The sequence below is a fragment of the Malurus melanocephalus genome, unplaced genomic scaffold, assembly GCF_030028575.1.
Source record: "Malurus melanocephalus ecotype Western Australia unplaced genomic scaffold, MMel_1.1 scaffold_17, whole genome shotgun sequence".
NCBI lineage: Eukaryota > Metazoa > Chordata > Aves > Passeriformes > Maluridae > Malurus > Malurus melanocephalus.
The window spans coordinates 2,907,644-2,919,829 of NW_026623249.1; the positions used below are offsets into that span (position 1 = coordinate 2,907,644).

Below are 12,186 nucleotides of genomic sequence, written 5' to 3' on the forward strand. Positions count from 1 at the left end.
CCCACCTCCAGCGGGCGCTGCCCTCCGGGCGGGGGGCGGCGGTCGCTGCCCGCCATTAGCGCGCCTGGGCTCCGCCGCAGCCCTTCCCGCGGACCGGGGCAGGGATCGCCCGCCCGGCTCCGCGCCCCCGCCGCTCCGCGCCGCTCCCCCGGCCACCCCCGGGCTCTGCCTCGCCGCACCTGCGGAGCCGCCGCCGGCTCTCCCCCTCCGCGGGGCCGGCAGCTCGGCAGCACCGCCCGCTGCCAGCGGCGGAAACTCACCTCCATGCGGGCCAGGGGCAGCGAGAGGATGAACGCGAAGACCACGCCGAAATTCATCCCGACTCCAGGCCCCGCCGGCTGCGGGCACATGGACGGCGAGCCCCGGGAGGGAAGCGCTTCCCGCAGACAGCCCCGCGGCCGCTCGGCCTCAGGCATCGAGGGCGCCGCGCGTTCCCATGTCCCCTGCGACCCGGGAGGAGGTGGCAGAATCGCAGGAGCCCTTGGAGGAGGACGTGGAGGTGGTGGTGCTGGTGGTGAGAGGAGACAGAAGTAATTCTCGGTGACTCGCCTGCCTCTGTGCTATCTCATAAGCCCGGTGGGAAAAAAATGCAGTCCCTCGGAATTATACACATCCAGAGTCTGTGTCCCCCTTGCCGCGAGGGATGCTTCAGTGGTGCTTTTGGCTAGGTGATGGTCCACATGCTATTCTTCCTCTTGGTTTTCTTCCCTTTTAAATATGCATATATATATATGTATGTATGTATGTATATATATATATATATATATATATGTAAAAGCTTTTACATGCAGGTAACAATGTCTCAATGTTCTTAGAAGAAGGTGCACAGAATAATAACTAAAAGAAAAAAAAAAAAAACAACAACTTTTCCGAAGTTTGGTTTGAAATCCAGAAAATGAAATCTTCTTCCTTAAGCTGTCCTCTTCTTAAAAGCTCCTTTCGTTCCTTTTGGCCACTTGCTTTTTAGAGAAAAGTTGCCAGTGTACACTGCATTTCTTCCCCTTACATTAGATTCTGGCTCAGGTGTCTTCTCATTCCAAGTGTTAGCGGTTTGCTTGGACGAGAGGTTTGCTTTGGGTTTGGAGACAGGTGAGAGCAAATGTTTTTGCTCTGGGTTGCGAGTGTGTGCGTGTGTGTGCGTGTGCTGAGCCTTGACAAGCCTCAAAGTGGAGCCRCTGATGATTCCTCCCACACTCTGTTGCAACAAGAAAGAAAAAACAAAAAATGCAGAAAAGGTGAAATTGCAGGAGAGGCGAGTGAGCCAACGGATCTTTATTTTCTGCGAGCTGCAAGAGAGACTAAGCTGGCACTCAGGGCTGCTCCTTTTATGAACCAGAGGAGATGGGTGGAGCATAACTTGCCATCCTCCTCTTGGCTGGGTATCAAGGAAATCTAGTGAGGGAGTAGCAGTTCATTGCTGACAAAATAAAAAGTGTGTTAATTTCAATGATAAATTAATTAAAAATGACTAATGCTGCAGCAACCTATATAATGTGGCTTTAATATCGCGTGAGGAATGGGGACAGAAATTCCTGCCTCCTCGGCAAGAGATAAGAAGAGAGGAGTTCCCGGCACGGTAGTTTGTTATTTTTTTTGGCCTCAGGTTCTCGCTGTTTCAGTCTGGAGCCCATTTCTCTGAGCTCTGCTCACCGCCTTCCCTGCCCTGCTACACCACTAGCTCCAGGGAGAGAAATGACTTTAATATCTTACATCTCTTTGTGTGCAGAGGAGAAAAAAAGAAGCCGGAGAAATTTACACGTTCCTATAAGACAATCTGGTGTTGCTCGTGGCACCCGGAGGTATTTTGCTGCATGATTATCTCCACGATGAAATAAACATCTGAAGGGAAATTAAGCAAGCCGATATTTGCTGGGGGAGGAGGGGGCGGGGGAGAGAGGGATGGGGAGGGGAAGGCTGCTAACAGGTGAGTTCAAGAAAGAGTTCACATCCTATTGAAAAAATACCCATACGCACACCCTCTCACATGCATATGAGTGATCTCCCGGCGCCGACTTGCACCCTCGCACAGCACACTCCAGGCACGACCAGGGGGGTTTCTGCACCATCTTTGTGCAGGCTCGTATCCACTGATACATTCCTGCACTGTCATGCACCGCAGGCACTCGGCAGGCGTTCACTCTGAATCCCAAGCATCTCCCCTGCTTTTTCTATGCTACGCACACGCCTCTATTCGAGCCGCTTGCATGCACAGCTATGTGCAAATTTTGTCTCATTCACACATCCCTGGGCATCCATGTGTTCTCCTTCACTCTCCCCCTCTCTCTTCCCATCTCACATACGTACACCCACTGGCATGCCAGTGGCCTCATCTCACAGCATCACATGTGCTCCCTTTGACTCTCTGGCTGCCTGCGAGTCTCCTGCAGCCAACCCTCTCTAAAACAGACGGTCTCGCACCTGAACTCATCCCAAGGGCCCAAGTGCAGGAGGAGAAGCCACTGGAACCCATCACCAGGCATCTGACACCTCCAGCCTGGCTAGCTACACCTCCAAACCTGACTTGGGTCTCGTGGATGTGGGTGTTGGTCAGGAAGCACAGGGACACAAGGAATACTGGGAGTCCTCCAAAGCTTTCTTAAAACAGCCTGGCTCCTCTGGGGGTTGCGTGTCAAGGTGCTTTTGGGTCACAAGGGATCACCTTCATTCACCCTAACCCACAATAAGAGGGGGCAGATTTCCCCACAGCTGGGGAATTGGTCAGAGCCATGACAGCTCTAAGGCCTGGGCCATCTGAGGTGATGGAGTGCAGGGATAAGAAAGGTCCTGGGAGCCCATCAAACCAAGTCTCAAGTGGCTTGGTTCCAATTTTGGAGCTCAAGGGGGAGAAAGTAGATATGCAAGGCATACCTTTGTTCATTTCCACCGCCAGAGACCTTAACAAGACTTTAACTTAGATGCTCCTGCCACATTAGCCCTGTCCCACCCCAAATTCCTCAGGGCGCTCTTAGAATTCCCCTCATTCTCCATCCTGGCCTGCCAGCAGTGTACCAGCCATTTCAAGTGAGGATAATTTGGCTCCAGCCCCACCCCCCCAGCATTTTGAAAGGGCCTCGGTCCATCTCACCTCTTTCCAGATGGCACCAGCCAAAGAAATGCTGTAGCCTTGGGCTCCTTAGCAGTCAGCAGGGAGAAAGGTGAGGATTTGAGAAGTCCTTCTATCTCTGTAGAGGGAGTTTAGGGCAGCTGGGTCCCAAATGTCCATGACCCCGTTATGTGTTTAAGGTTCACAGGGGGTTGATAGAGGCCCAGTGCCTTTTGAGGATCTCTGCCCTCACAGAAGTTGGCGTGGCTCCCCCACCTTCACGCCACCTGTGTGGGGAGTTCCCCACGCTGGAGTGGCTGCCTGGCCAGGACAGAACAGCCTGCGTGTGGGAGGGCTGATCAAATTCCTCAGCAGGGAGAGATATCGCTGCTGGAGAGGAGAAGGTCTCAGCAGAAAGCTAGCAGGGACTGCTTCAAATTTCTTGCTTGGTAGCAACAAGAGCTGCTGCAGGGCCTGATTTTGGGGGAGATATGTGTGGTGTGCATTTTTTTTTTTAATAATATCCGGCTATATTACAAGCTAGATGGGATAGAAATAGAGTTATTTATTTTCATGTGGATGATGCTAGGCAGTTTTTAGAAGCTCAACATCAGAAACAAAAAGCTAATCCCTGTTGAACCTCCAGACAGCAAGGAAGAGGATGTTTGGAATTTGACTAATCATCTACCTATGACCCTGCCTGGAAATAGAGCAAAGTGATCCTCAAGCTGCTCAAGCTTCATTCTTTCTGTTTTTAAGACAGGGACAGATATTTCACTAGTGAGGTCTTTAGATTGGCTGGGTCAGTCTCATTGGCACAGAGTTCAATAATAGAGGTCCATGCACCTAAAACTGCTGTGCCCTGGGTCTGCTGGGGGTTCCTTTGATTCTCTTACTTCTGAGAAATTAGTTTGATATCTGTCCCAGAAACCCCTAAAAAGAATGAAGATGACTGGATCTCCCCCTCGCCTGGCCTGTGGGATGGGTTTGGATGACTGTGGGGCTATCGGTGTCCCAGATGGCAGAGGACAAGAGTTTGAAACCACTGCTGCATGTATTAGGAAGGTATTTGGAGAATACAGGAAGCAGCTAGACTGTAAAAATGTCCCATTAGAGTATCACCGCTTGACRAAGTCTGGTTGCAACAGTGCTGGCAATGGCCTGTAAACAAACCACGACAAAACCAGATTTCCTAAGAGCCTGCACCAGGATTTTGTATTAAAACATTTTTGCCACCACTGCAGCTCTCAAATCTGCAAACAGCTGAACTCATCTCCCCAGTTATTTTCTTATCACTAGGGAGGAGAGCAACACGTGTCTRAGGACAATAGGCAGTTCCTTACTGCAAGGCTGCTCTCCCCTCATCTCCTGTTGGTGGAAAAACTGATTGTACTAGCCACCATCCACAGAGGCATGAAGTGAGGGGTGATATATATATGTATTTTTAAATTTATGACTTTTTTTTCGGAAGGGGTAGAGAATTATAAAACAACCGGAAGAAAAACAGGGCTTACAATGGAAAGCAAAACTCAGTCTGAACAGCTGAGATGTCTCAGCCTCTCCATGATGAGTCCTATTTTGAAAAACAATCAATGGAAAGAAATTAGGAGGTGTTGACAGCCAACGTGTAGTCAGCCCTCCCACTCAAGGTATCTAACTTAGGTGTTGCTCCTGCTCCCGTCTCTAAGTTCAGGAGAAGGATGAGCAATCCCTGCGCCCCCGCCGTGGGGCTGCCGCAGCCCTCAATGGAGGGGAGACGCCGCGGCACTGAAAGGAAGTACCTAGAGTAAGTTTTACACCTCATTTACACCAGGAGATCCGTTCCGTGGGCGAGTTGGTTTTGCGCCGCATCGCCCGGTTGTGCGGGGTTAATCCCGACCCTGCTGACAAGGACAGGGTTGCTGTGCTTAGCTCACACTGTGGTTCACACCGTTTGCCCCAGAGGTGCTGACGAGGGAGCTGCCCCGAATTCCTAAAGACTGAGCTCAATTCAACGGAGGAAGGAGGAAAGGAGAAGAGAGACCAAAGGAAGGAGACAGAGACAGTCTGGGAGCTTGGTGTTGTATTTGGTGCTGGAGAAAGGCAGAGCCTCAGGGTACCCAGGGCTTGCATAATTTGCCTTCCCGCCCCTGGCACTGGCAGGGAAAATGCTTTCCAAGGATGAGTAAAGCCCTGACAGAGCCAGCGGCTCCGGGGGAAAGGGAAGGTGTCACCTGGGGAGCAGGCATTTGATGGGACCTGCCAGGCTTTCTCTGGGAACCACCCCTCTCTTCCTGTCTCTCTCTGTCAGAGGGATTCCCCCAGCCCCTCACCACCTCCTTCCTCTCACCCATTTCTGGCAGAAACCTGGCAGAGAGGGGAGGATGGGGAAGGGGAACGAGCATGCAGGCACACACATGCAGAGGGCAGAGCACAGCTCCTGACAACGGCAGAGAGGGAGAGGGCTTGTGCCAGCTGTGCCTTCCTGCCCCGTGCTTTGAGGTGAAGGAGAAGGCAAGGGCTTTTCACATCCCTGTGGATGTGCAGCTCGAGCAGGATTCAAAGAGAAAAGGCAAGGCTGGAGGCACTGATTTCCCAGCACTTTCCCACGTGCAGACACGTTCCTACATCAAGGGGGGAGGAGGGGATGCTTCCCTGATCACATGACCATATAGTTCTCCCCCACCCCAATCTCCAAGTTTAGGATAGAAGGGAACAATTTCCTTACACTGGCAACCATCCATTATGTCTATGGATCTGCTCCCCACCCCATTCCCCCTCTCTTTCCTGTTTTGATGAAAGGAAAAAATGTTCTGCTTTCCTTCTTTATTTTTCCAGACTGGTGAATAGCACTCGAAAGGAATTTCTCTCCCTCCCCCCTTCCCCTCGCCCAGTATAATAAATACATACGTATGTGTGTGTGAATACACCACACRTCGCAGGTCATCTGTTGTTTTTCAAAAGGCATATGCTATTTTTGTTTCCAAATTGATTAGGTGGGCAGYGGTCCCCCTTTCCACTGACACCACCCCAAACACAGCTTTCCCTGCCCTCGCCCTCTGCCACTCACCATGTCCCCATCCTTTGCCCCCGGGTCCGCAGCGAGCGGCAGTGGTGGTGGCAGCAGYGAGAAGGAAGCTTTGCTGAGCTGCAGTAAAAATAGCCCCAGCAGTTACTCAGCTCAGAACGTAATGACTCATGATGTGAAATAAAAATGAGGGTCCAAAACCAAAAGCAAGCGGCTCTCCCCACTCCGGCCCCTGCCACCTGCTGTTGCCACTCACACCACAGAGCAAAACCCACTCCAAGTGCTCCTCGCAGGGGGTCAGGGCATCGGCCAACATGGAAAGCTTCRCTTGCGCTACCTGCAAGAACTGGTCCTCTTGCCTGCATCCCTCTGGTGGTACTGACAACAGGCAGATTTGGTGATGCTGCAGCCGAATTTCAGCTCATTTACCTYCCTTAAGCTGCAGGCCCTGAGCAAAACTGGCATCCCACCGATGCATTGGGACAAAACACTCTGCAGCAGCACCCTTGTACCAGCGGCTGGCTCGCAACAGCACAAATGCAGCCTGGCAGCCCAGTTTGCTGCGCCTGCTGCAGCCTGAGCCTGAGCCTGGGCAGTGCCCACCCAGAGCCCACCCTGCACCCCAACCCCATCACTGGGGTACTCCCCATGCAGTGTGGGGGATGACATGGTCCGTGGGGCGTGTGGGAGAGCAGCATGCCTGGCCTGGCAGGAGGTAGGCCGCCGCTRTCTTGTGGCCTGTGTAATAAAGGAAGGAGTTTAAAAATAGACTTTGAGCTGCAGTGCCGGAAAGGCAGCGAGACGTATAGAGCGGGTGTGTATTTGTCCTACACGCCCTGTGTCTGCCATGGGGACCTGCCCCAGAGCAGGGCCACCGCTCACGGGTCACGGCTGCTCACCAAGGGGCCTCATGCCCATCCTCACCTGTGAGAGCAGGGCTGGGGGGAGCTCTGCCTCACAGGTGCCAGGGCTGCTCAGGGGTGCCCACCCACCACCCCATCTCAAAGCCTTTTGGTACTGTGGGACACGCACCTCTCCCCCATGCCAGACCGACATGATCTGTGGCTCCTCCACCCCCTGTATATCCAGACAAAGTGGCATCTCTCAGGACAATGCCTTTCAATAGATTCCCTGCCCTCTGCCCTCTCCTGAACAATGAGAAATCAAGGAATATTGTCCGAGCTGAATAAAAAGATCTAAATTTAGAATGTCTGATGTGTTCTTGGTTTCCTGCCATAACTCCCCTCCTCCCCGTCCTCCCTCTTCATTGCTTGCTTAGCCTTATGCATAGAAAGGTTTCTGATGGGGTGAGATCACCACCAAGACCCTGTCTCCCCAGTGATGAGACAGAGGGGAATTCCAAGTTTGACTCTAGTCTCTGTTTTTGTAAGGCAGGGAGGAGGGGARCACGCTGGTTTTTTCCTCACCAGCTTAGATGTGCAGAAAAAGGGAGGGAAGCCTACGACTGGGAGTTTCTCTGAGACTTCAGCCTCCTCGTGTCACAGCCCTGACCTGCCCCAAACACTGTCCATGTGTTTCCATCTGCTCATGGCATCCTCTCCTACAGTTCTGCCACAGCAGTTCCTCAGAGCAGTGCTGCCCCTGTGCTGTCCCAGCACAGAAGCTCAAACCTGTAGGACCCTCACTGCCCTCCCACTTTCCCCAAGAAGGTTTGGCCATAAGCAAGAAGCTCAAAAATAACAAATAGAGGCAGAAAAAAGCCTGACACAACCCAAAAAGAAACCAAGAGAGAGGGAGAGCAGGGATGTTATCCAGCAAAGTACTCCTAATGTTTAAACAAGGGACTCCCTTGGGTTCTTGCCTGATAAATCTGGGTGTCAGGGGAATTTACTCATTTGTTTTCCTTTTTAAACAAAAAGGCCTTCCCATAACCACAGTAAGGAGGGAGCCAACACCTCTGGACGAACAGACATGCCTTAAGTGCACACGTGGGAATCCTTTCAGCCTTGCTCCTGGAGAGGAAAAAAGCCTAGACTGCATAATGACCACATTGCTCAGTGTCAGTGGAAAGCTTGGGCCAGCACCATTTTCTTCATAGAGAGGGACACCAGGAGCTAACTCAGGCTTGCCAGCGTGTCTGTGGGGTGTCTGGAGGTGCAGACATCCTTTCCAATAGTGGAATCTAGGCAGGTGGGCTGGGGGGACTGGCTTAAAAGCAAGGAAAACTTTTCTCACCCTCCTTCGGCTTTGAATAGTGACTTGCCTCTATTATAATAGAGCCTCCTCTGACTTGGTCACTGAGTTGACAAACAGGTGAAACAGGGCTTTGAGGCCAGCCAGGCCCTCCCTGCTTTGCTCTCTTTCCGCCGCTGCATAATCTGTTGGGGGGCATGATGAGTCTTTTTTATTATTATTACTGATTTTCTTTTTGCCAAGCGTTCAGGGACAGGATCTTTAGAATGACAGCACCCCAAGTGTGCCAGAGTCATCAGTGGGACAGGAGAGGGGAAGGAGCAGTGTTAGGTGCTCACAGGGAGGGGGAGAGCAGCCACAGCCCAGCCAACATAGTGTGAGCTAGCAGAGAAGCCAAGTGGGGCTGGACCCACTGAGGTAGAGAGAAATGGGACCCAGGCAGTGAGAGGCAGAGCTGGGACCTGTTTGCTGATGGGGCCTGAGTTTAATGCTCATTCCCATCTCAGAGGGATTGGCAGTGCTGGAGGCTGGGGAATGGAAAGGTTCAGGTCTCCAGTTCATGTGCAGCTGCTGCCAGAACTATCAGACCAATGGATGCAGCAGGGTGGGAAGGGAAAAACCAGCACCAAGGCCCCTAGACATGAGGCTTCCTACCATGGTCTGGCTTGTCACCGGCAAGAGGAGGCCTGCTGCACAAGAGAGGACATGCCAGGCATGGCTCCACCCACATGTGACCCTGCTGTTCCAGGTACAGTCCCTCAGTCCTTCAGCAGAGGCAGTGATGGGACTGGAGATGAAGTGACCCACAAAACAGGTGTGGAGTCTGTCTGGGAGCACTGGCCAGTGAACCAGGACAGCTGGGGACAGGAGCAAGCATGGCTACACTCCGGCATAGCTGGGGCTAAATGGGGCGTAACATCAAGGTGTGTTCTCACACCTCATGGTGGTCTGGGGTCCGTGGAGGGCTCTGTGTAAAATGCCCTGTCTGCTGTGGGTTGGGTGACACACAGCAGGGTCATGGAATTGTGTGAGGATGGTGGCACAACACCAGTTTAAGGACACAGTGTGGGGACAGGGGACTTGGACCGGGTTGTGATCGCAACTTGGAAGCAGTGCAGGCGCATGAATCTTCGGCTTTGGAGCTGGCTTTGGAGACACAGAGATGAAAAAAGGCTCCCAGAGGCAGGCWGACACGGGGAGGGTGCCCTGAGCCCACTGTGGAGAGCCCAGGGAGTGGGAGGTGGCACGGGAAAGTCAGAGCTGAGAAGTCACAGGTACAGAAAAATGATGCAGTAGCACCGTAAGGTCCCAAGGGAAGCAGTGGGGTGTGAGGTCCRTGGCCTCCAGCCAAGGAGGACCTGAAGGTCCGGGTCACACACAGCCCCAGCATCAGGCTCCAGCCCAGCTCAGGACTCAGGAGAGCTTAGCTCAGGCCCAGCACACCCCCAACAAGGTCCCTCAGGTGATCAGCACCACCAAGGTGACAACAAGGGACAGATTCCAGTCACAGCCTTAGACAAGTGAATGACCAGTCAGGAGCAGCAGGAGTCAGGGCTGAATACAAGGCTGCAGCACAGGTTCAAGGTGCATCCTGGACACTGAGCTACCACCAGGGAAAGACTGGAGTCCACTGGGAACAGCCAATCAGGAAACCAGGACAGCTGGGGACAATGCTGGGCAYAGATATATCTACAACATAGCTCAGGAGCCGGTAACTGGACCTGAGCTGAAGTGGGTGAAGGTCCCAGGGGAGCCTGGCTGGGGCCATTTAGTTACACCAATGTGCTCGTGGTGCTGCCAAGCATTAGGCATCCCCATGGCAGGATATTTCCAGCCTCTTTAGGGTGTGGGGCCTGTAAATCTGTCCCTGGTGAGGCTCACCATCTGGGCAGGATGTTGATTACCTAACCAGCCAGAGGGAAAAGAGGCTCGAAAGCCAAGACACACCTGAGGAACACGTAGTCAAACTGAACTCTCCTTGCCTGGCCTCATCCTTCTTTCACTCACTCTCCCTTATTCTCTGGAATGACAATGCAAGATATTGCCTCCATCTCTGAACCCTATGCCAAGAAACTTTTATTTTTAAATTCAAAAACAATGACCTAGCAGCTGCTCCAAGGCTTTTTTTTTTTTTTTTCCTTTCTAACAGAGTGGAAATTATATATATATTTAGTTAGCTCATCTGAGCTAAATTTCCCTTCCCACCATTCTTCATTAAAGGCAGATGTAAAATGACCCCCGACTCCAATCTCAATTGAAGGGGGTGTGACCCCTCACCATCTAACAGAAGTTTCCAGAAAGCCAGTTTCTCCCATCCTGCCTCTTTGCTTTGTCCAATTGTTGGTAGAGGGAGCCAAGAGTTTAAAGTGCCATTTTGGCTGCCTCTCCATTATCTTGGGCAGACAGAGGGTTGAGATACCTCAGAGAATGGAAAAATCCCGATAAAGGAGTGTGGTACACATATACCCTTACGTCTGACCGGCCCTTGGACCCAGCTGGGATCCAAAGATGTTTTCTTGCCATTATAAAATAACAAAATTATTTTTTTTAAATGCCAGCCGTTTCAGGTTCTGGCTGGATGGGAAGTAAAGCCCAGCCTGCAGGTCTTTAGCTTCTGCACCCAAGTATTAGTCCTTCCTTATGCACTGGCCTCGTGCCGTTCCACGGCAACTCCCCTGACCTCAGGAGAGGGGGCTGCCTGCCCCTCACACACACCACGCTGTCAGCTGTGTCACCAATGCCAGCAGAGCACCACGGTCACTGCACGAGGATTGTCTGACACAGGGGTATGCATTCATCCACCTGAGGCATGGCAAGGGCATAGAGTCCTCTGTTCACACCTCTGAAAATTGTGTTGAAACTTATAAACCACTGTGTTTTCTTCATGTTCCCACTGAAGATATTCCCTGGAGGCATTGMTTTTCTTCTACCATCCCCTTTTTGAGGGAAAGATAATGGACAGACTGCACTGATCCCTAAAGTCCAGAAGTGGCGAAAGGAGCACACATCGCCTTTCTTCTGCCYTTGCAAACCTGCACAGATTTTTGTGTGAGCAGCAGGAGATGGAATTCATGTCACACACATCCCGTACAATCACTGCTCCTCACTTTGAGAAGGGCCATGTGCTCCAAGGTTTAACAAGACCTCCTCCTTTCCACTGAAGCGGCCAGTCAGGGATAACTGAAACATGGATTTTGGTACCTWTGCTATATCTCAATCTTTCTGTCATCCTTCTCATTCTCTCCCCTCCCTAACCCCAATTATTTATGACCTGGATCTGGAGTTGTCGTAACTAAGCAGAACATACTAGCATGATGGGTGCTTCTGGCTTGCTTGGGTGTCACCGTGACCTGGACTTGACTCCAAGCCATTGGTGGTGGGTGACTCTTGCTTGGAGAGGCATCCTACAGGATTTTGAGGTGAATGGTCATTAGATGCACATGCTGTGAGTTAGAGTCCCCCAAGTGTCCCAGCCTCCCAAGTCATTCTGCTTGGCATAGGTCCAGGACATGCCAGACGGGCTGTTTTGGACCTGGCAGTGGTCAGCAGTCTGGGCTTCTCTGCACCGCTGCAGCCCCATACGGGGTATGCCTCAAAGTTTGGGAGTTGTTTGATCGCTGCCTTAATCTCCTTCAATGTTTGAGCCACAATAGAAGGTCAAGACAGACGTAAAGGCCGGCTCCTACCGCTGCTCCAGAGTGACTGCGAATAGGTCAGACTTATCTCAAGAAAACACAGCTCTAGAAATGGCACGGACCCTCTTGTCCACCTGTCTGGCCTCTCCTTCTCCTCTCCCTCCCTCACTCCCTGCAGGACTCTCAGCAGGGCTGCCAGGGCCACGGGACTCTCAGCAATGATGGCCATACAAAGCCCTCTCCAGCTTTGTGGAGAGCTTCCTTCCTTCCTTCCTTCCTTCCTTCCTTCCTTCCTTCCTTCCTTCCTTCCTTCCTTCCTTCCTTCCTTCCTTCCTTCCTTCCTTCCT

The 12,186-nt window shown here is 52.1% G+C and overlaps 1 protein-coding gene across 2 annotated transcripts in view; it reads right to left on the reverse strand.

Moving 5' to 3' along the window:
* PDGFB (platelet derived growth factor subunit B) overlaps positions 1-1,305 on the reverse strand; it is an 18,145-nt gene extending 16,840 nt beyond the window's left edge. For both annotated transcript variants that reach the window (XM_057388646.1, XM_057388640.1), the window contains exon 1: positions 261-1,305. In XM_057388646.1, the coding sequence (XP_057244629.1) occupies positions 261-416 (156 nt within the window). In that variant the 5' untranslated portion in view covers positions 417-1,305. The remainder of the gene's footprint in view (positions 1-260) is intronic.
* Between the last annotated feature and the right edge of the window lie 10,881 nt (positions 1,306-12,186).